This window comes from Colletotrichum jinshuiense, chromosome 3 (genome assembly GCF_051148585.1).
Source record: "Colletotrichum jinshuiense chromosome 3, complete sequence".
Taxonomy (NCBI): domain Eukaryota; kingdom Fungi; phylum Ascomycota; class Sordariomycetes; order Glomerellales; family Glomerellaceae; genus Colletotrichum; species Colletotrichum jinshuiense.
The window spans coordinates 3,416,912-3,439,547 of record NC_139310.1 but is presented as its reverse complement, the minus strand read 5'-3'; the positions used below and the strand labels follow the sequence as shown (position 1 = coordinate 3,439,547).

General features: G+C 51.1%; 8 protein-coding genes across 8 annotated transcripts; 5 read left to right on the top strand and 3 right to left on the bottom strand.

Moving 5' to 3' along the window:
- Nucleotides 1-3,644: 3,644 nt before the first annotated feature.
- On the top strand, nt 3,645-6,394 carry EsH8_III_000958 (Zn(II)2Cys6 transcription factor; the record flags this gene model as incomplete). Its single annotated transcript, XM_083262683.1, has 8 exons — nt 3,645-3,698; nt 3,802-3,825; nt 4,014-4,135; nt 4,307-4,767; nt 4,819-5,117; nt 5,175-5,506; nt 5,559-5,915; nt 5,980-6,394. The coding sequence occupies 8 exons, from the start codon at nt 3,645-3,647 to the stop codon at nt 6,392-6,394; spliced, it is 2,064 nt and encodes a 687-aa protein (XP_083123170.1).
- A 409-nt stretch (nt 6,395-6,803) lies between these two features.
- On the bottom strand, nt 6,804-7,368 carry EsH8_III_000957 (C2H2-type zinc finger protein; the record flags this gene model as incomplete). The annotated part of the gene is made up of 2 exons (XM_083262682.1): nt 6,804-7,298; nt 7,360-7,368. The coding sequence occupies 2 exons, from the start codon at nt 7,366-7,368 to the stop codon at nt 6,804-6,806; spliced, it is 504 nt and encodes a 167-aa protein (XP_083123169.1).
- A 468-nt stretch (nt 7,369-7,836) lies between these two features.
- EsH8_III_000956 (MCP1 family protein) lies at nt 7,837-8,940 on the top strand (the record flags this gene model as incomplete). The annotated part of the gene is made up of 2 exons (XM_083262681.1): nt 7,837-8,050; nt 8,132-8,940. 2 exons carry the CDS (start codon nt 7,837-7,839, stop codon nt 8,938-8,940), a joined length of 1,023 nt encoding a protein of 340 aa, XP_083123168.1.
- Nucleotides 8,941-11,396: 2,456 nt separating this feature from the next.
- On the top strand, nt 11,397-12,251 carry EsH8_III_000955 (lytic polysaccharide monooxygenase auxiliary activity family 9 protein; the record flags this gene model as incomplete). Its single annotated transcript, XM_083262680.1, has 3 exons — nt 11,397-11,549; nt 11,615-12,109; nt 12,180-12,251. The coding sequence occupies 3 exons, from the start codon at nt 11,397-11,399 to the stop codon at nt 12,249-12,251; spliced, it is 720 nt and encodes a 239-aa protein (XP_083123167.1).
- Nucleotides 12,252-14,709: 2,458 nt separating this feature from the next.
- Nucleotides 14,710-16,119, bottom strand: EsH8_III_000954 (DnaJ domain-containing protein; the record flags this gene model as incomplete). The annotated part of the gene is made up of 2 exons (XM_083262679.1): nt 14,710-15,753; nt 15,826-16,119. The coding sequence occupies 2 exons, from the start codon at nt 16,117-16,119 to the stop codon at nt 14,710-14,712; spliced, it is 1,338 nt and encodes a 445-aa protein (XP_083123166.1).
- A 358-nt stretch (nt 16,120-16,477) lies between these two features.
- EsH8_III_000953 (LYR motif-containing protein) lies at nt 16,478-16,933 on the top strand (the record flags this gene model as incomplete). Its single annotated transcript, XM_083262678.1, has 3 exons — nt 16,478-16,532; nt 16,594-16,770; nt 16,836-16,933. 3 exons carry the CDS (start codon nt 16,478-16,480, stop codon nt 16,931-16,933), a joined length of 330 nt encoding a protein of 109 aa, XP_083123165.1.
- A 186-nt stretch (nt 16,934-17,119) lies between these two features.
- On the bottom strand, nt 17,120-18,337 carry EsH8_III_000952 (Pre-mRNA-splicing factor ECM2; the record flags this gene model as incomplete). The annotated part of the gene is made up of 2 exons (XM_083262677.1): nt 17,120-18,139; nt 18,200-18,337. 2 exons carry the CDS (start codon nt 18,335-18,337, stop codon nt 17,120-17,122), a joined length of 1,158 nt encoding a protein of 385 aa, XP_083123164.1.
- Nucleotides 18,338-19,941: 1,604 nt separating this feature from the next.
- EsH8_III_000951 (sterol 24-C-methyltransferase) lies at nt 19,942-21,272 on the top strand (the record flags this gene model as incomplete). Its single annotated transcript, XM_083262676.1, has 4 exons — nt 19,942-20,154; nt 20,224-20,258; nt 20,318-20,639; nt 20,697-21,272. 4 exons carry the CDS (start codon nt 19,942-19,944, stop codon nt 21,270-21,272), a joined length of 1,146 nt encoding a protein of 381 aa, XP_083123163.1.
- Between the last annotated feature and the right edge of the window lie 1,364 nt (nt 21,273-22,636).

Here is a 22,636-nt window from a genome sequence, read left to right as displayed (position 1 = left end):
TCTCAACAATCTGCCCACTATCAAAGACATAGATAATATCGGCGTCTTTGGTCGTCGGCAGACGGTACGCAACAGAGATAGGTGTGCGTCTCTCCACCGCCTGGTTCAATAATGCGATTGCCGCCTTCTCGGATTGCGTATACAGAACTGACCTAGCCTCGTCGAGGAGGAGGGGTTGGGGGTTGTCGTATCAAGGCTCTACTGATTGCGATCCTCTACATCTGGCCACCAGGTAGTTTCCTGGCTACCACAACGCGTGTCTAGGCCGTCGGCTAAGGGCACGATGAAGGAGTGAATGTTGGCTTGCTTGCGAGTTTCTATGATTCTTTAGAGCAACATGAAACAGTCCTGACTACCTGCTACACCTTAACGTAATGGCACTGTAGTTGTTGAAACTCCAAATCTCGGCGTTATATTGTGCATTTCTTGTCCGGAGCTGCGCTGTCTTTCTTCCCCCTGCTTTTGTTATCTAGGTGGGTTAGTAGCTTTCGGAGACTGAAGATATACTTCTCTGAAGTCCGCGTTTTATCGATGCCTGGCAGTAACTAACATTTTACTTTACATCCTCCTATTCCTCCCTCTCTCTCTCTCTCTCTCTCTCTCTCTCTCTCTCTGGTCTTCTCGCCGGTACTGAACTTGAATAAATGGCCGTCGACTTGCCCTTGAACACGACAACGATAAACACGATGCGAAGTTTCGAAGAAGTGCATTCGCGCGTGGGAATGATATGATCTCCTTACCAGCAGCCCAGAGTTATAATTAAGAAGAATATGGACTGGCTCAAATAATACAGAAACATCATCCCCCACGAACTCTGATGACTTCAGCAACGCCCCCCTGGCGGTTCTTTGGATCTTCTCGGTATCTCGGGCTCAAGGACAAGAGACGACACAGTATGGATGGCCATAATAGCATGTGCCAGTACTGTTGTTGAGCCTGCACTCTAGCGAAAATCAAGGACAGCCTGAAACACTAATGGCTCTGGTAAAGCACCATAGACGAATACTGAGCCGAGTTTCAAGCTCGAAATGATGGCCAGAAAATACTTCAATGCCAGATTGACAATGTTTACGAAGGTCAGACCAGGGTTTAGGGCATGACGTCTTACAAGTTGGTCGGCTCACTTGACAGCTTTGACTCCAGAGGATCATCAGGGTTGATTAGTTAGTCGAAACGGGGTTTCTCTTCTTCATGATGTTGCCAAATTAAACGAGTGTGTATGCCTTCACTACTTCCTGTATTTTGCGGTTGTGGACCAGTTCCAACAGTCCGATCGAGAACGAGGGTGGCACAACAAATAAATAAGAAGACATAGTTTGGAAAAGGCTGGTAAAAGCAGTGAAATGGCGCTGAGGCTGGTTCCGACGTACTTCAGCAATGATGATGTTCTAGGCCACACCCAGCATCTCGTATCATATCAAGTCCTGTTGATGACAATCAAGAATATGACCGAGAAAAAGTCCCTTCGATCTACCATCGCACTGCCTTCGAGTTCAAACCCTACCCATGGCCTTGTTAGAAAACAGGATCACCACAGCAGTGTAGGTTATTCTTATTTCCGCGAAGCCAGACACCTTTGATCATGGAGGCAACTACCACTTCGAAAGCGGCAACTACAAAGTTTTCCGTCATCGCCGATGGAAACCCCCAATACCATCCAGAGCATTGCATGCCAAAGTGGCCTATGCTCTCCAAGAACTGGCCAGATACGTGGGTTGGCCCACCTCATCCCAATGGTCACTTGGACCCAGGGACCCCGGAGTGAAGTTGTTGAAGATTGGTGTGAACTTTCCGAAGACAATGTCCACCCAAGGCAGCACTGTGTCTGCGCGAACTATGCAACTTGCGGCAGCGAAGTTCAGCAACCAACCAGTGCGGTCAGTGTACTTGAATATCCTCTATACTGCTACCACGTTGGCTTGTCACACTTAGTTTCCATACTTGCAACGTGCGGTACAATATTTACTCGCCCAGGTAGTAACTAAATTACCCAGCTTTCTCTTAGTCTTCAGCTAGCAGGGCCGACTCCAGAAGCAGTCTCCATGCTCTCAACCGAAGACTCGGATTTTGTCTCTGGCGTTATAGCTGTGGTTGATAACATGACAACAGAAATGGCCGGTTCAGAATGCGCCAGACCAGCGTCTCGAGCGGATCTAGCTGAGCCGCAAAGGAAAAGCAAAGCTGGCGCACGGGCAAATTTGACCTCGACGCAGACAACCGACGGGCGACGCGGTCGGGTGGAGAACGTTTCGAGATGGTGCTAGATCAGTGTGGGTTGTTCAAAGCAGCGTACTCCATGTGGTTGGAGTCGAATAAGGGTGGGACCTTGTCATGGCGTAAGCGACGTGCCCTGTGGTAGATAGGCACATATGCGCGAGCACTTCTGTAAAGTATCTGGTTTCCTCGCCACAAGTGCCCAAACGGAAGCTCCGTTTGCGCATTTCCAATCCCCTTACAAGTGCAATTTACTGCAAGATAAAAGGACCGCATTGAAACATCATCCCTTCTCTTCATGTCCTCGTTATATTTTCAAGCAGTTAAGCTTTTGTCAGTGCTTTGAACATTGTCGCACCAGCCTAGCACCATGGGCCCAACCTCTGGCCCCGGCTTCCTGGGCAACTCATCGGGTAATTCATCGGTCAATCCCATCGAATCTACCAACCTACTCAAGTCTTCCCAGTAGAGGCCATCCTAAGCCGAGTCGCCCCACCCCGTCCGAGTTGTTCGCGTTCCCGTCAAATTTAGGTGAACTTTGGTGCTGAGTCAGTCGTAGTGGCAGGGCAATAGTTCGCCCAGCACATCCGTACGCTGCGAGGAGGTGGCTCATTTGCAGCGTACATGTACACATGTATCTTGGCTCAAGCTACATCTGGTCCGTCGCAGCAATAATTCGCCCTTGTCCGTCTGCCCATAGCTCTCTCTCATCTCTACCTGGCAGAGATGGTCAAAATATGCACTTATTTATAATTCAGATTACCTAATCCGTCCCTGAGCGCTGTTCGTGTACCGTACCTGCCTGTCTTACTTTTAACTCGACACAACGTGACGGACATCTATCTAAAAGCACCTTACCAAGCCCACCTGCCACCCCGCCCAAGCCCCAACTCATTAGAGCTAAGGGAATGGTACCGCATCTGTTGTAAAGCCGGAGTGAGAATCTCCATTTCACAGCAGCCCGCCACCCCTTGCCCCGGACTGCATCTCGCGCTGTCGCTGTCACTGCCGCATCCGATTCGTAGTCCCCTCTCTCACTTACTACTCACACGCGCTCGGCGGACTCCCCCTTCCCCCGGACGATCCACGTTTTGTTAACGTCCTCGATCTTGCCTTGACCATCCTGTCGGTCCTACCCACGCTACTGTTACATCTGACTATCTGTGTACAGTCACCCTAACAGTTCACCACAGCTCGTTCGCTTTTGGCTTGTGACCCAATACAAACCAACCGCATCTCCGACGCAACAATAACCCACCAATATCGCCTGCACACGCTTCCATCCAGTGCCTTGATTTGTCCTACGATCTTTTCCTTGGCGTAGCTCCAACAACAAGGGCAAACCACCAATCTGTAGCATACCTTGGCACAACGCAGCAAAGCACGACTCTGGCACACACTGCAGTGTCGTGTCGTTGCCTCCACCCAACATGGAGTCAGACTCCCGTTCCGCGGGTCCCGATGACCAGGGCCTCCGTCGAGCTGTACGTTCATATTCAAACCGGTTTGCAGCGCATGACCCTTCAGTTCTTCTCGCAAACGATTGTCTGTCGAAAGTGTGTACTAACTCCCTTGTTCATCGGCCAGTGTGATCAATGCCGTACCCGGAAAGTTCGTGGCCCCGTTCGCCCTTGTGCAGCCCTCTCCGCCCACACCCGAAGACTCCATATCTCAGCTATCCTCCGACCGAGGCTTGTTGTTCCCCAGCTCCTTTATTCTCATTAAACAAACTCAGTCCATATATGAGATTGATATTCCAGCTTAGCTGACAACGGGCCTTCTCATGGCCCTGCTCGCAGATTCGTTGTGACAAGAGTTCGCCGTGCTCCAATTGCCGCATAACACAGCGCCCCTGCAGTTCCAACGGCGTCGGCCAGAAGCCAAAGGAGCAAAGGCACCGCGTGCTCATCTCTCTTCAGTAGTATGTTGCTCACCTTACTGCTATAAAACCACTTCCTACCCCGCCACGCCCCTTCTCATCTCATATCGCTACAGGACGTGCTAGTCTACTGGCTCTTGCTTGGGCGGCCCTTGATACCACAAGACATTTTGGTTGAGTGCGATACTGACGCAATGTATCTTCTACGCGCAGTGAGAAAAAGATTGATTTGATCGAGGAACGACTTTCAAATATTGAGGAGTTGCTGCGGACCCTCGCCAACAATCCCCAGGGTCTAGGCAGCTCGTCGTGGGACGCTGTCAGGGCCAGGCATACGACTCCCTCGACCTCGACCATTGGAGATGCGTCTATTCTGACTCACGACGGCGCAGACTCGGACTCCGCGTTCGAGGGTGAGCTGTCCCTTACTGCCCATACCATGTTCGCCAGCGACTTCATCGAAAACGCTGTCCAGAGAACCTCTCTGCAAGACGTCGCGCCTAATATGCAAGCTGCTATCTCTTCCCTCCGCCAGATCGTTTCTATGCAGAGCAAGGCCTCTTCGACACGGGAGTTCCGCTTCCGCACTCAGCATTCGTTACCGCCAGGAGGTCTGTCAGAGCTGCCCATGCCTCCCATGAACGCCGTTGTGGCGTTGCTCAAACATATAAAAGGTTTGATTCTCCCCAACACGAAATGAATGTATGAGCTGACGCCGAAATTAGTTTCTCCTCCAAGTATCTTTACACTTGCATGCTCATTTCTAGATGTTGACGATTTGGCCGAGCTCTGCCGCAGGGTCTATTTCTGCACCGACAACTTTGCGGACACCACATTCATTATAGTAAACGGTGCACTCTTCTACTCGTTCATGGAACAGGCATATCTCGCGTCCGACGCCACTGCACGAGAAGAATTCGAAAACTACCAGCACATCTGTCAAACCAACCTGGAGACAGCCCTGGCTTCCTTGCCACTTATGCTACCCGCCAAGATTGAAAGTATTGAGGCACTCTTACTGGCGGTACGTGATGACGATCCATTCAATAGCCCGACTTCGTGAAGCTAACGAAGTTGATAGGCTGTGTATTCCATAGACGTCTCAAAGGCATCCCTCGCGTGGCTTTTTACTTCGACCGCTGCCAGCTTGTGTCAGACACTTGGCTATCACCGGATGTCGCAAACCAGGAGCGAAAGCACCGGCGCCAGAGACATCAAACCTCTCCTCTTCTGGCATGTTTACATGCTGGATAAGGCTCTTTCTTTGAGAACTGGCAGGGCATCTGTCATCCAAGACTGGGACATCACCCTGCCAAGGAGAGTCGACAACACCATGGTTGCGGATCCATGGGGCGTCATCATCACGACTTGGATTAAGCAGGCCGAAATTCAACACCGTGTCTACGAACAACTGTTTGGATTATCCTTGTATTTCCCGTCAACTGAAGCTAACACCCCCCCACAGATACAGCCCTCTCGCTCTGGATCAATCAGAAGAGGAGCGCATCGAGACTGTGCGGCGATTGGAAGCCGAACAAAAAGCCATCATGGCCGCCGCATCACATGTGCGGGAGCAGGCTCTTTTTGGCCTGAAGGCCCTGAATGCCTCATCCATCTTGGAGTTGCACCTGAGAGGCGACGAGCTGACCTATCAATCAACCCTAACTATGATCTACAGGGCATTACCTGCACCTAAAGGCTCACCAACCCGTTTCTCGCAGGAATGTATCGAGACAGCACGGTTCGCCATGCAATTGCACCTAGAGTGCATGCAAAGGATCGCTGGAGAGGGGCGGCATCTCAAAGCAGTCTATATTCACTGGTATGAGCTGCACCGTGTGGCAATACTGTACGCCCAGAGCTATTCTAACCGATTTCCTCCCCAGGGCCATTCTGCTCACCCCGTTTACGCCCTTCTTCGTCCTTTTCTGTCATGTGATTGACACATCGAATGCTGATGACCTCAAGCGACTGAATGAGTTCGTTGCTTCCCTCCGACCCGCCTGTGCATTGTCGGAGCCGGTGGAGAAGCTGCATCAGCTCTGTCAGATGCTGTGCAATGTAGCTACGCTGTACATTGAAACCAAGGCACAGCAACCGGAAGAACGTGGACACACCAACGACGAGTTCGACGTGTATCTGAGTGCGCTAGGATTTCCACCAACCGAATACCCTGCTCAAGTTATGGAGACAGGCGACATGGGGCAGCCCTCGGTACAGACCGCCCAGCTGGGCAATTGGTTCTCGGGGAGCCAATACATGATGGGGCTGCTTGAAGAAGACCTGCCTCAGTTCAACTAGACTGGCGGGAGGAGGCCAAGTTTGCCCTGAGAGTTGAAATTTGTATGGCACCAGAATGGGGGTTCGTAAAGCCGTAGTAGAATCTCGTTGCCGCAAGCATGTAGGCCGGATAAATCCTGCAACTTAGGCTGTGAAGAAGTAGGCGCACAGGAAGCCAAGATGAGGGTTCTGCCGTTGGCCAACAGCATATTCACAATATGAGATAGAACAGATCCTTCTGTGGACTATAATCTCGGGTCTTTCAGCGGTGTCTCGGGAATCAGCGGTCTCGTCCCAAGGTATTAATGAAATGGCACAAACGCCACGTGCAAATTCAGTCCACTGCAGACTTCTGTGGCGATGACTTCGGAGCTGGCAGTTCGTGTACCTCTAGTCACATCGCTGGAGAGTGTATGTACAACAAGATGCTTCACTCGGTTGGGTATCTTGGGTCGTAGTATTCATAGCCCTCGTCCTCAGTATTGCTTTCGATATCACGGTCTCGCTCTCGCGCGATCGCAAGCCTGTCAGCTTCCAGGGCTTGGCCGGCCTTTGACTTTGGCGCGTCCGGTACAGCGGGGGCATCAACAGGAGCAAATGCAGACTTGAAACCTGACTTCTTGAAGCCGCCCTTTTTGAAGCCGCCTGCACTAGCGGCCTGCTGGGGCTGTTCATTCGAGGCAAGCTTTATGCTGACAAGACCGTCGGCCTTGGCCTCGGCTTTTCGAGCTCGAGCACCAGCGTTGGGGTCGCGTACCATGGCCTTCATGTCCTTGAGGCGCTGCTTGTGGCTGTGGTCATAGCTGCTGAGATGCGCCTCGTAGTCGTTCATGCGAGAGTAGCCCTTAGAGCAAAGACTACAGTAGAAGGATTGGAGAGCTTCGCGTGCGGAGGAGGTCTGCGCCGGGGGCAATGTTTGGTGTCGCTGCGCATGAGATTCTGGTTATTATCGTCACTAGATGAGAAAAGAATTAGCAGTGGCTTACCGGAGGCATCTTATTGCAGATTTGTTTGATGTCGAGTTATAAAAGTGTTGTACTGTAATTGGCAGCGAGCTTGGCTTCAGTTCGTTCACTATTCAGGCATGGGTCGTCAAATAACCCACCACTCATACAATGTATGGGTCGGTTTCTGAAAGGGGCTAGTGCGGCTCCGCGGATGATGCCGGATCCACCACCCGCAGCTTCAGAACGGCGGTCTGCCGCCGCTGCTGCTACAACCTATGACGTGTCGAGGAATGGTCAGCTGGGTCGTCAACATTTTGAGTGTAGCAAGACTGTGCAAGCAACCCATCTCAAAGTGCCTGCTGGTTCTAGCCTTCACTGTACAACGCACCGCTGCTGTGATACATCAACTCGCCCAACTGTCACCCGAAATAGCCCATTTATTTGTCTATCCGAAAATAGACTTGTCTGTTCGCTTGCTCAGGGCCAAAAGCAAGCAGCGCCGGCGCTCGTTTTGCCATGGACACCAGATCCCTTCATTCAAGACCGTCTGAGGAGACCCTCATTTCGCTCCTTCAATTAGACCCGTCACCCATCGAGACACCACCGACTGACACCGAGAAGGAATTGGTCTCTTTGTCTGAAGATGCATTGGAGAATAGCACTGCCTCGTTGAAGTCGACTTCTTCCGGCCCTGGCTTGAGTGGGAGCGGTCATGGGGCCGTCTTCTACTGTATGTCTCTGCCTGCAGCAGACTAAGCACCTTTTTTTTTTTTAAACATACTCGCATAAGCTAACACGCATTCTTCACCAGTAACGCGCATCCAAAAGTTTTCTTCGTACCTGATACCCGTTTTCACGTCGATTCACCTAGCCAACACGTCCATAATACCTCTGATTGCACGCTCCGTACCCGCTTCCGAAACATACATGTTACTGTCTCGTGAGATATACCAGACATCACTCACCGAACCCCTTCTCGTGGGATTGCCGATTTTTGCCCACATCACATCCGGCATTGCCCTCCGCCTCGTCCGGCGATCGCAGAACCTCCGGCGCTATGGCGGGAACACGCCCGGCATGTACGCTCTGTACCGGGCTCAAACCGGGAAAACCTCTCGATCCTTGACTTCCAACAGCACCAACTCGGCCGGCCGTATATGGCCACCCCTCAGTTATATTTCTCTGTCGGGTTACGCATTTACGGTACTTCTCGTTGCCCACGTGGGCATTAACCGTGTCCTCCCCCTCCGAGTTGAGGGCGACAGTTCCAACATTGGATTGGCATTCGTCTCGCATGGATTTGCTCGCCATCCATTGATATCGTGGGTAGCGTACACTGGGCTGCTGGCGCTCGGGTGCGGTCACATGGTTTGGGGCGCGGCCAAATGGCTGGGACTGGCGCCAACGGCTATGGGATGGAGCGGCAGTGGCACCAACGTTGTTGATAAGAAGGTACGGAAGCGCAAGAGAAGAGCGTGGTGGGCATTACACGGAGTGGCTGCGGCTGCAACTGGGCTTTGGGCTGCTGGCGGTCTGGGAATTGTGGCACGAGGAGGTTCAGCAGACGGCTGGGTTGGCAGGCTCTATGATGACCTCTTCAGCAGGGTCCTCTTTTTGTGAAAAATCTGGCTAGTGGACTAGTTTACATTTTGATTGCATGATACCCAAACAAATGTTTCAACAAGGACTTCAATTGCAAGCGAGGATCCAATAGCCTCCGGCGATTGCTCAGCTTGGGATATGTCTCCTGTATTGTTATGATATATGTTCGTGATATCTACTCAAGTGCAAATTCAGCCGAAAAAAAATCTTGGATCTTTACTCCTGGTGCCACCTCGTGGTATTCAGAAGTTCGCAAGCAACAGGCATTTGATCGATGCAATAACAGGCATGGCGAGATAACATATAATCACCGAGGACCATAAAGTCGATCCACGGTGTGACACGTCGGATCCCTTCGGCCAATGGGAACAACTCGGGTCATAATATGCATCCAATTACTTATGCCTCTTCCCCACACCTCAGAGTTCCTGCCGCCGATTAGTTGTTTGATGTGGCTACAGTGCCTGGTAACCTCTAGTTCATGTTGCTGTTCAAGGGAAGCTGCTTGACTTGCCTTTGTCTGCTCGCCATGGCTCTTGACCAAACTACTCACTCGGTTGGCCAGCTCGTTCAGTTGGCCTTGGAACAGTAGCAGTTTCTTGACACTAAATTACAACCATCCATTTGAGGGCCATTGTCCAATTAGCCCTTGACGCACCAAGGAAAATCAATGTCGGCAACAGCCAGGCAGGTGGTCGTCGTGATTACCGGGGAGAATGCACTTTTCATCGCGAATGGTGGGTCTGGTTAAGTTAGACTGTATAAAGTCAAGTTTTGTTTCGGGGTTGATTGGTGTTGGAGGCTCTTTTTGTTTCCTCTTCGGCGCGTTGACCGAGGTCTGGGGGTATGGCACCTGGATTTGCCTTGGGCATCTATGTACCTGACAACAGGTAAATAGAGACAGGAAAGTGAAAGAAAACCTACAGTTATCATTGGCTGACGTATCTGTACATTCTGTTCATCGCTGAAAGTGCCGACCTGTAAGTCAAGCTGACTGACTGGATATCACGCAAATTCCCATGCAATAGCCTAGATTTAATGGTTCTTTTAAGCTAGATCGCGCTGGTGCAAATCTTAGTCTCAAATGCCATCGGCCAGAACTGGGGGTGATTCGATGCCGAATGGGCCTCGTAGATAGTGCGTATTCTTGTTGTTTTGAAAACATTTCCTTGGGTTCAGATTTACAAGCAACTTGCTCTTCATTCAGACCAATATTATGCGTCCTATAGCATTACTCATCCCTTCAATATTATGAGGGCGTTCACATCAGAGAGTCTCTTGCAAGGTAGTATGCATAGTCGATTGAACGTCGTGGGATAAGTCGTTCATTCAAGGCGCAGACTCGAGTTTGTCTCAATTGGGGCTTCAACTTGACTGCGCATTACTTTACTGGTAAGACGGAGAATAACCTACAAATGGAAGCTACATGGGTGGATGACTGAGCACCAAAGGTATGCATCCCTCCAAAGATCGATCACACCTTCGCCAGGATACCTACATATTATGCAACGTTGAGTATGTTCGCTGAGCCCGGCACTTCTTTAACTGGCCTCGCAATGTCATTATTAAGCGTACGCATGATCCTCAAGTTATATGTACGATGTCTTTATCCTGATTAGCCTATATCACATACTAGCGCTGTGCTCTCAATATCCAACACCTGGCCATCTTTGTGATGGCCCGGATGTATTCCAGGCGGTACGTTCACCAAATATTTCACGGATCTCTGTACCGCGGCTTATATTAAATCATAGTTGTGTTGCATTCGGAACCTCGAGCACCGCACGACAAGTTTACGATCTTCCACAGCTACCAGTATCTCCATCTTATCAGCTCTTGTTCCCAAAAAACCTCAATACTATAGGGCGTCTTTGATACTTCAACTCTTTTCCCATCTTATACTTATTGTTTCTGGCCTCTATCTTCATCCATCGCGTTTGGTAATTATCCGTGGTTCAATTTATCTGCTCGTTTTTTAAGTCGTCCATCCCAGAGACTCGGATGGAACTCCAATCCTTATGACCTCCCCACCCATAAGAAGCAATTGATAATACCCGGTCACACATAGCCACTACTTCAGACGTCATATCCACTGCCCGATGGGTTCTTGTCCTATTATATGGTTGATCTCATGTATAAAGTTCGTGTGGTAAGGTCTTTGATCCTGCAAATGAAGCTGACGGCCGGTCCTCCGGTCCAATACCCGTTAGGAACTGATCGTCGTCTCAGTCTTTTTAATCTATTATGACAGCGTGCTCTTACGCTGGCACTGTACGCACTTAATTCCCGATTCAACCGGTGGTTTCCCCAGCCGCAGAAAATCAATTGGAAAATCTACGCTGTCTCCGAAACGACCCTCCCCCCCCTCGAGACGTATAAAGCATCTACATATCAGGACTTTGATTTGGCTTTTCCATATCATCTTCTAATAAACACACTCCAAGGCAGAGGAATCTGAAATTATTTCAGTAGAGATGCTCGTTAGAATCGTTGCTTATCTGTCATGTCTAGTGCCTGCCGTTGCAGGTCATGGCGCGGTGACTAGTTACACCATTGATGGCAAGAGCTACCCAGGATACGAGGGGTTTTCACCAGCGAATTCACCCCCTACCATCCAATGGCAATGGGTAAGTTCAAAAACACCAAGTCATCCAGAGAAAACTTACACCAACTTATCTAATTGATCCCTCAGCCTGACTATAATCCGACTATGACCGTCAACGACATCAAAATGCGCTGCAACGGTGGCAAATCCGCGGCCCTGACAGCTAACATCAGGGCTGGCACCAATATCACGGCTAACTGGAAGCAGTGGACGCACGCTCAGGGCCCTGTCATGGTGTGGCTCTACGACTGCGGCGGTGATTTCAAGAGCTGCACTGGTGACAAGCAGGGCTGGTTCAAGATCGACCAGATGGGCCTATGGGGCAACAATCTCAACAGCGAGAACTGGGGTACTGCCATTGTGCTCAAACAGCTCAAATGGTCTAGTAAAATCCCCAACAATCTAAAGCCCGGCAACTACCTCATCCGTCACGAACTGCTTGCCCTGCACCAAGCCAACACACCGCAGTTCTACGCCGAGTGTGCTCAGATTGTCGTAGAAGGGCCAGGCACGTTGCAGCCTACTGCTTCATTCATGAAAAAAATCCCAGGATATGCACCTCAGAATGATCCTGGAATTACCGTAAGTTATCATACTGGCAGCGACTTAAACTCGGCAGTCATCTGCTTTATACTGATATGTTGCGGCATAGGTCGATATATACCAGGGTAAAGCAACATCTTACACACCTCCTGGCGGCGAGGTCTGGCCCGGCTTTCAGTGATACGCCTAGCATAAGCCTTCCTTATTAGCAGATAGGATATCACAACAACCCTCCAGGACAAGTGATATTTGCACACCGAAAGTCATTAGTTTAACTTAGCCAACACGAACAAAGAGCTAAAATACTGGCCGATATTCCTCCGGCATAACTCTAGAAGACGTGCCAGGTCTGTGAAAATGCGGCAAAATGCAGATTCTCGGGTCCCCATTCGATCCTACAATAGCTTTGACCATATTGATTATGATACGACGGCCTTGTTTCAATACCAGTCACCCCATCTTGGGCCAAAAGCGACGATACATCGTATTGCAAGGTTACCGGTAAGAACATAAGCTCTTGGGTATAAACCCAACGTGTCTATAGCAGCCTGCATACATAACGCAGACTAATCACAATCTGCCTAACTACTTCTCGGTTCCGAGGACCCTTCAACCTCCAATATTCACAATCCACCACGGCCTTCTTCAAATCCGCTCTGGTCTTCATGCCAGCACATGGTTACACGCAAATTTACTCTCGGAATCTCATTCCCGAACCGAGCCTGCGCAAGGGCCCGGGCCTCCGTAGTTGTCCATTTGGTCCTCTCTCTTCGCGAAGATAATGCCCGGGCGGCCGTTGGGGCACGCGTCGCCTTTGCTCGGGCCGGTGAAACCAAGGATAATGGAACATGGAGGCGTAGAAGAGCTGGATGGCATGTACAGCCAGCCATTGCACCCCCGGGGCGTGGACTGGTAGCACATAGTGCAGCATTCTTGGGCGGTATTGGCCTGGGTCAGGTTAAAATCCCAGCCCCCTAAACTTTCGTCGATACCAATCCAGTTGACGGTATGAAGAAACTTAGACTTGACACATTCGCGAGCCTGTGTCCATTGACGGTCAGAAAGGAGTCAATGCAATATAGCCAAGTACAGGTCTCTCGGGAAGGGATTGCCGCTCACCGGGCTCAACGTAGAAGAGGGAGACGTTGTTTTCGGCGAAGATGCAGACGTGGGAGAGGCAGAAGAAGTAGAGAGTGTGAGTGAAGTGTTATTGGTTACCGTGTTGTTTTGATTTTGTTCATTGCTGGCCATGGTTGTTATAGTAATAGCTGGCACCAAGCCGACAAGGAGGAGCAGTCCAAAACAGAGGCCAGTGATTGTCTTCCAGTTCCAGAAGCGGGGGCGGCGATTCGGCGTAGGCTGGCTGCTTTCATTCGCTTCATTATGTGCAGCAAGACCTCCGTCCGACATGGTGCGTCCAACATCGCCAGCGCCGTCATTTCCCGTTCCCAGATGATGCATGGGGATGTATACGGCCTCAGGGGCTGAATGCACAGAAACTTGGGGTGCCGGGTTGTTTTCGTGCTCTACCCAAACAGGAGGACCAGGATATCTTTCCAAGGTCGACATGGCAATTCAAATAATGTCTGACGTGGCTGCGGCAATGCTCGTAATCGAATGGCGACGGTGGTGAGAAGAATAATGGTATGGTGCTAATGTTGGTGGCACTGTTGACTGGCGGAGAAAAAGCCAAGCTGACGAGATGCAAGTCCATGAAATTGTGAAGCGGGAAATGAGTGTGTTGTCGGATCTCCAACCCAAGTCGATTTGACAGTTCTGTTAAGGCAAGAGTTGTCAAAGCCCGTAAGGTGACCCCGTTATGTTTGCTACATGAGGCAAGCCCAGAGGAGTTCGATGGTGACTGGAGTTTTCTTGAATGTGACTTGTCTATGTCAATGAACCTCAAACGGCAGGTACGCCTTTCAACTTACCTGTAGCGATGCTAAGGGGCGAGGGGAATATGAATAAAAGGTCGAAGACTCCTTCCCTCTTGCAACGTAGCCACTTATCGGAAGTTACCACGACTTCACCTTATACCTCACGAAAAGCTGTGCCTTCGCGCAGAAACACCCGAGCGTGGAGGCTTCTGCAAGGCCTATATCTGTAAGGTAGGTACCCGATCCAAGCGACGTTTCTTCTGCAGCAAAAGCCTTTGACAGGCATGAAGACGAGCAAGAGACAACGCGAGCCAAGAACAAAAACGGTAGTCTTGTTTTTAACATCGTCCCAGCACCAAGGCTCGTTACTCGCTCTCTCCTCTGCCCGTCCACGAATTAACTGATTATTTGTCTTCACTGTGTCGTTGCGTATCCTTTATCTGAGGACATACAGAATGATGGACCTTGGATGAGACGTACTGGTGGCAAAACAGAGCAGCTAGGGAGCCGCCCGAAATCAAGCACCTGGACTAAGTTGTTAGCTAGCAATACAACGTTGAAGGCTCCTTGTCGCGATACACATCCATCGGCGGCGATCAACTATCCTGGAGTATAGTCAGTGCACCGAAAGTCGGCCGCCAGTCGTTTACTCTATTGTCTCTAAATGTGTTTTACGCCGTTGTCCACCCCTCCCCAATCATAAAAAAACCAGCCGTTTCATGTCTTGTTAGACCTCCAACACTGGCAATGTACGCAACTATTCTACTGGACCAGCGACTTGGCATCTCCCTCCTTGAGCTTTCCAGCCCCAACCAATCTCTTGACCTCCTCGCTCCAGACACCCTTGATCTCATCAGCCACCTTGAGGCCATTCAGCTTGCCAGCCAGGGCCGCAAGCTCGTCAGGGTCAACTTTGCCTTGAACGAGCTCGACATCGCCGAGAACTGTGTCAATGGCAGCAGCCGAGGGTTCACCGGACGCAAAGTAGTTGGCATCCTTGACAGACCCCTTCAGTACACGTTTGTTCTTCTTGACAGCGTTCTTGGCCGCCTCCTTGGCCTTCTTTGAGGCCTCGCGATCGACCTTGGCCTTCTCCTCCGCCTCCTTAGCCGCCTTCTCCTCCGCCTCCTTCTTGGCCTGAGCCTCCTCAATAGCCTTCTTCTCGGCCGCCTCCTTTTCTAGCCTCTTCTTGTTCTTGGCCGCGTTGGCCTCCTGTCTGAAGCGCTTGATGCGCTCGTCGCCGGCCGAGCAGTCGTCAAGCACCTTGCGGAGACGGGCGTTGTCCTCGGCCTTCTTCTTCTTGCGCGCATTGGCGTTCTTGCGCTCCGTATGACGCTTCTGGTCACGGTTCTCGTTGTCGTCAGGAACGTCCTCGTCCAGGTACTCGAACGTCCGCCAGCTGTCAAAGTTATACCAGAAGTTGTAAAACTCCTCCACCTGTTCCTTGGTAGACTTGTCATCACCAAAGGACGGTACCGGCTGGGTCTTGGAGAAGCGGCCCTCGGCCTTGAAGACGCTGCCCCACAGCTTGTAGAAGTTGCCCTTAGCGAGCTGCTTCTTGGTGGGAGGATCGACCTCGGCCTTCTCGTCAACCGAGTCGTACTGTTGGCGCTTGGTGGGGTCCAGGAGGACCTCAGTAGCCTTCTGAATGCACTTGAAGAAGTTGTCGTCATCCACAATACCAGCGGCGGCCTTCTTGTCGGGGTGGTGCTTAAGGACCTTCTTGCGGTGGGCCCGCTTGATCTGATCCTCCGTAGCCTTCCAGCGGTACTTGGTGAGACCAAGAACCTGGTAATGGTCTTGGTTCTAGAGAAGCCAGCAAGTTAGTAAAATCTCACATGGGTGCAACAGCATGTATAGCTAGCGGATATCACTCACCTTCCAGTCTTTGGCATCTCTCTGGAGCATCATAGGGTCCTCGGGTTCGCTGATTTCGCCATCGTCGTCATTCTCGACCTTTTTGGCAGCCTCCTGAGCCTGAATGCGGTCATCCTCGGAGAAGGTGCGCTTGTGACGGGCCCGGCGAGCGTGGGCAAGGAAGTGAGGGCCGACAGGCTCAATGCTGCGCTGGGTAGCAGCAGAGACTTGGCCAACGGCCTTGAAATCCTTCTCAGCGGACCAGCCCTCAGGCAGAGCCAACAGAGCGTGTGCAACAACACTTGCGGAAGCCATTTCGAAAATTTCGAATTATTCGGCTGAAAGGTATGCAGCTTTCGTGTGTTGAAGGACAAGGAGGGTCGTCGTCTAGGGAAAAAAATCACGAACGTGGGGCAGGAATTTTTTTGGAGTAAGGGTGTGAAAGACGCAAGGAGCTAGGGGTGTGTTTAGCCAACTGGGTGCCGGTAACTTTTCTCGAGCCACGCCACGGCCAATCCATCACGGCTTTCTTGAATCGCATCTTAGGTTCTGAACCGATTCTGGCCCAGCTGTTGTCTACAATATCTCTTTACGATTACATCATTGTACTGTACCGTACTCCTAAAACTTATTTGTCTCTGTAGCTCTTGGGGCCTAGCTACCATATCTCGTCATGTCCCTTCCTGCGTATCGACATCTTTGGCGTGCTGCTAGAATCGCCTTCAAAGGTCTGGAGATCCTCCCTCCCGCTCATTTACGCCTATTTACTGACCAGTGCCACTACTGTAGGCGACGATCGAGTTCTTGCAGCTGCAAAACAGCAGATCCGTCAAGGCTTCAGAGATCAAGCCACGCTCACACCGGCAGATCCTAATCTCGGCCCGGCCATCCAGAAAGCGGAAGAAATTGCCAAGATACTCAGAGAGAACGTCGTCCAGGGGAAGCAAGACGAGTCTCGTGTATATAGTAAGCGACGCAGAACCCGCATGATTGCCTTTAGTCGCATATCATACTGACGGAGTAACTTGCAGAGTTGCGTATTCACAAGGACACCGAGCGGGGAGACAACGAGTCTATCAAGACAGCTGGCGGCGGCAACGCGACTATGGGTGGATGCGGCTGCAGTTGATGGATGTAAAAGCCAAGTCTAGTGTGGCACAGAGAAGCTGCTTGTAATTTTGTATAACAAACTATGATACCCTAACAATTGGTATGAAGCCTTCCACTCGATCCCAAGTTCCAATCACCGTATCCATATGGTTTCGCAGACTCCACAACTCCGTAAATAATGTTTGCTTTACATGTTCGCCGTGAACTAATCGCCCGACAGGCTGGCATATTGCGGGCCGTCTCCGGCTCCTGGTGGTGGCGCAACGGCCGGCCCAGCTGAAGATTGAGTAGCGTCTCCGACGCCAGAACTGCCAGATGTCTGCTTTCGCCCGCCCCTGCCATCCCCCGCACGTGCGTTTCCTTGCCCTCGTCGAGCATCCATGAGCATCTGTGACCGTTGCTCCTTGTCCATGGTGCCAATAGCCTTTGGGACACCCCAACGAACACGCAAGGGACATCCTGCAATAACTGCCCGGCCATGACAGGCCTCGGCGGCCTTCTCGGCGGCCTCTCTTGTCTCGTAGTTGACAAAAGCGCAGTGCGACATGTGTGAGCAGACCAAGCTCTTGATCTTGCCGTGTACCTTGAAGAACTCTCGAATCTTGTGCTCCGGAAGGTCGTCCTCAACACCAGTAACAAACAGAGACATAATGTTCTTATCTGCGGGCGGCATCCAGTCCTGAGGTCCAGGAGGCAACTGAGCAGCGCTTGGAAAAGCCTGTTTTGCTCTGCTAGGTCTGGTGCCAACAGCCGCGGCAGCTCTTGAATCCCTTGTCCGGATCGGACCTGGTCCACCAATTCCAGCGCCCACAGCAGGATTACCGCCGAGTCCGCCACTTGATTTTGAGCCTGTTTGAGCCTCATCATCTAGGGCTTCGACGGGCCGACCCTTTCGAAAGTAGGGTTTGCTCGCCGCCAACCTTCGCAGGAGCTCTCTGGCCTTTTCGTCCGTCTTCTCATACTCTTCCACTCCAGCTTGTCCTTCCTCGATGGCGCGCTCGTTGTTTTGCGCGAAGTATTCGCGGTTAATATCGGACGATGGCCCAGGGGCAACCATTTTCAAGGCTGCATCGCGAACAACGATGGGCAAGCCAAACGAAAGATCGAGCATGCAAGATTGGCAGCAATTCTTCAGTCGTGCGCAGGTCAAGCAGATGTTTGTTCGCTTCTTTCGCCCGTGGGCTCGGTCGGCGCTCCAGCTGAAGACGGTGAAAGGTCTCGTGCACTACAATGCGTGATGTTAGCGGGTATAGTGTAAGACAAGAAGAATAAGAAAACATCGTACCAGCTTGCATTCAGCTCCATAATCTTCCTTAAGCATTTTGACGTAGGGATTTTCGGGCAGGCAGCTTTCACAGACGGAGGGAAAGTCGGTCGACTCCCAACCTGAGCGGTTCAGGTCCTGCTTGATTTGGGGCGGCATGGCGCCTCAGGAGCGCGAACCTCGCGCTGACAATTGCCGACAAAAGCCGCAAGATAGGCCGGGGCCTGGGGAGGTAGGTGAGTTGTCGAGAGATTGTTTGGAGTGACGTGTAAAGATTCGTGATGTCGCTGATGTACTGGGTGCCGCCCATTGTGAGCGGGCCCATACGCGCAAAGTTCACATGAGTGGCGCCGAGAACTGCCTGGCCACTATCTTATCTTCACGTGATGAACCACGCCACATTCTGACGCGCGAGGAAGTTGCCTCATTGGCATGTCACCCCGAGTGACATAAACTGCTGCTTTCTTACCAGCCTCCACTATTTTGATAGTCGAAATAGCCACCATTTGCCTTTTTTCATCAATAAATATATTTCAGTTAATGATACAGACCTATCGAACTCTATAGTACTTTTGCTAGTTATCTGAGGCTGTTGCTGCTTCTCATCTAAGATAAGTTGAAAGTACAACCGGGGCTCCATTTTGTTGTCCATTTGCGTAGGTATCTGGGAAGGACCTAGGATGCTGTGTACCTCCAATTCCACCGATTGCGGTGTGTTGAGTATGGTCAAGTGTGGCAGAGATGCTTCTGTGTTCCATCTGATCTGTGCACTATTGCCTTAATGCATTGGTACCACCAGCCTGGTGTTGAATGTGCCATGTTTTAATAAAAGTACGTGTTTCCCACGCTTCGGTTGTTGAGGCACTCCCTAGGAGGTCCTCTATGCATGAGATGACGCCCAGCTTCGGATCTCGCATTGAATACGCTTAGACTTAAGCTCACAAGGTAAAGGGAAGCTAGGACGGACCCGTGCTCGTGGCGTCATGAGAAGCTGATCGGCTCAGCAGTGGCAAAGTTGGAACAGTAAGAAACCAGCCCACTTGCGTGCAAATTAAACTGCCAATATTCATCAGCGGCGCTCACGTAGGTATTGTTAACAACAACGATTATCATTCAACCTGCCACACCATTTTGGAACCATCGACTTGGAAGAACTACCGGTACCGTTGCTGTACATGTGCCCTGGGACAAATGCCTTAACTAAGGTAGCTAACAGTAAATGACTGGCTGTGGCTGCTTCGAGTTCGTATTCGGATTGGACCACCCCTGGCCGGCGCGCACATGTTTCCCGTCGAACCGGCATCTCACCGCTTGCTCAAGAAGGTAACTCACATCCTTTACGCCCCGCGATTGGCCAATTACCATGGGGCTTGGCCCGTACCATGTCAAATGGGGGACCCTTGCGCCGATAGACGGGCTGCTAATGTAGGTTGGCTTCACACTTTGCCCATGGCCGTTGCAATTCTGCTGGTGGCAGTGGATCTTCTTGGTGCTCCCAGACCGTTCAGGGACGTGGACGATGGAAATTTGACATGTCCAAACCGAGACAATCTCGACCACTGCTGTCGTCCCCCTTTCCCGTCGGTAATACTGCCTGTAATTAAAACACAGCCAATCCCCCCGCTCTCTCGCAAAGCATCTCATAGCCAATCCAACAACTCGTCTTGTTGTTTTTTTTCTCTCCTTCTCTCCTTCTCTTGTCAAGGTGCTCTATTCTCTTCTGCCAATTTTCTTCCCCTCCACGCCTAACTCTCAACGCAACAATGGCTACCTCAACGGCTTCCAACCTCGAACGCGAGGACCACGCTCGCGATGCTCAGTTCAACAAGGCCTTGCACGGTAGCAGTGCAAAGGCCACTGGTGGCCTTGCCGCCATGTTTAGCAAGGGCCGCGATGCTAAGCAGGCTGCTGTCGATGAGTACTTCAAGCACTGGGACAACAAGGCCGCCAAGGATGAGACGCCTGAGGAGCGCGCGGTATGATTTTGCTCGTGTTCCTTAGAACGTTTGTCGATCGCGTTAGAAGCTAACTTATGTTTGACATAGGCCCGAACCGCTGAATACGCGACCTTGACCAGACAGTAAGGGCGCATCGCATTTCTCCTTGCCTCTGGGACTCTGTCTAATAGTTGGTTTCTAGTTATTACAACCTTGCCACCGACTTGTACGAGTACGGCTGGGGTCAGTCCTTCCATTTCTGCCGTTTCTCCCACGGCGAGCCCTTCTATCAGGCTATTGCCCGTCACGAGCATTACCTTGCCCACCAGATTGGCATCAAGGAAGGCATGAAGGTTCTCGACGTTGGATGCGGTGTTGGCGGACCCGCGCGCGAAATCGCAAAGTTCACTGGCTGCCACGTCACGGGCCTGAACAACAACGACTACCAGATCGACCGCGCCACCCACTATGCTGCGAAGGAAGGCCTGTCGAACCAACTTGATTTTGTCAAGGGAGATTTCATGGTACGTTGCTGTGTCGATTTTTGGACTTGACAGTCACATCTAACAGCAACCTTGCAGCAAATGTCTTTCCCCGACAACTCTTTCGACGCCGTCTATGCTATCGAGGCTACGGTGCACGCCCCCACCCTGGAGGGCATCTATAGCGAAATTTTCCGTGTCCTTAAGCCTGGCGGTGTCTTTGGCGTTTACGAGTGGCTGATGACTGACAATTACGACAACGACAACCTAGCACACCGTGAGATTCGCCTTGGCATTGAGCAAGGTGACGGCATCTCCAACATGTGCAAAGTCTCGGAGGGCCTGGCTGCCATGAAGGCCGCCGGCTTTGAGATGCTCCACCACGAGGATCTTGCTGACAGGCCTGACCCCATGCCGTGGTACTGGCCCCTGTCGGGCGATCTGCGCTATATCCAGTCCGTCTTCGACATTTTTACTATTGTACGAATGACTAAACTGGGACGTTATCTCATGCACAACGTGGTTGGTGCTCTTGAGACGGTCAAGATTGCTCCTGCTGGCACCAAGAAGACGGCAGACAGCTTGGCATGGGCAGCCGATTGTTTGGTTGCCGGTGGTAAGGAGCATTTGTTTACACCCATGTACCTGATGGTTGGAAAGAAGCCTGCCAACTAGAGTAGAGGCTCTAGATATCGACAGCGTGCAGGATTGATGGCCAAAGCGGCGGCGTCAACGGCAAAGGGAGGGCAAAAAGGCAATGGCTTTGTTACTCGTTGTATGAGTATTATATCAGTAGCATAATTGTAATTAGGAAATGATTGCCGAGAGGGCTTTGATGATACTACATGATTTCCTATTGCTCTGATGAAGGAATAGAAAAAGAAGAAAAAGAATAGACATTCGCACATTACGGTGTACTCACCAAGTGTATTTACTGTGCTGCTAGTTTATATAAGGTTCCTCTCAGTAGAATGCTAGATAGACACAAGACGGTAGTTAACCGCGTTGTATGTGTTGGGAGTGCAATTAGACATGGCGGCTTGTGGATTGTCCATCTAGTGCTTTGCAGCCTTGCCTTTAAAATCTCGCAAAGAGAAGTTCAGTTAGTGCAGGTGAGAGATAAAATTAAAATTGAATTAAAAGGCCTTGGCTAAGTTCGTTGAGAGTATCTACTTACTAGCAGACATGGTCAGCAACAATGCCAGTTTGGCCGTTTTCTCATCCTGAAATACATAAAATCCTCGGCTCAGGTATCTATATAACCTAAGTAGCATTGGTTGGTTGAGGACGGAATTGTCCCAGCCACACACTCAGCCGTAACAAGACCAACAAGATATGACAAGACAGATACGTTGTTTACATGGCATGGTGGAACAAGCGCAGACCACCTCCTTTTTTTTCTTTCGTCCCTCATTGCACGGTGCACCAACAAAGTGGCTCTCAGTTCGGATGGAAACGGGTGGCAGCGGGTGCAAACTGATGTGTTTAGCTGATGGAGCTCCATGCTGGCTTAAGCCCGACGCCGACGCTGGAAGGCCGATGGGCGTTGACTGGTTGATGGAGCCCAGCCAGCGACTCGGACCTGATGGAGCTTGTCGGGATTGGATCGGACCTGGATTTTTGACGCGATTCGGATGGAACTGGGCTCCTAATATTGAATCTGATTGGTTCAAAAAGGGCTCGGTCGATTATCTAATGCGCGGCCAGTGCGCTAGTCTAATATGGGATATACCCACTTTCAGGACCTCCCCAACGCTGTTTTGGCAGCTCGCCGCAATTCAACGGGACTCAACGCCCTGTAGAGCTAAGCAAAAAAAAAGCTGCGAAATCCCTCGACAGCTCCCGGGTCGACTTTCTCATCCCTCTCCCTCCGACGCTCAACTTTCCGTCGTTGGCTATCGTCAACCCCACCCGAGGCCGCCAATTGTCCATCTACCTCGATCTTCTTCTTCTTCTTCTATCTTCACTAATTACCCTTGGGATCATCCGGCTCCCTTGCGTTGCGACCTCAGCGTCTTTAACCTACCCCCCGAAAACTC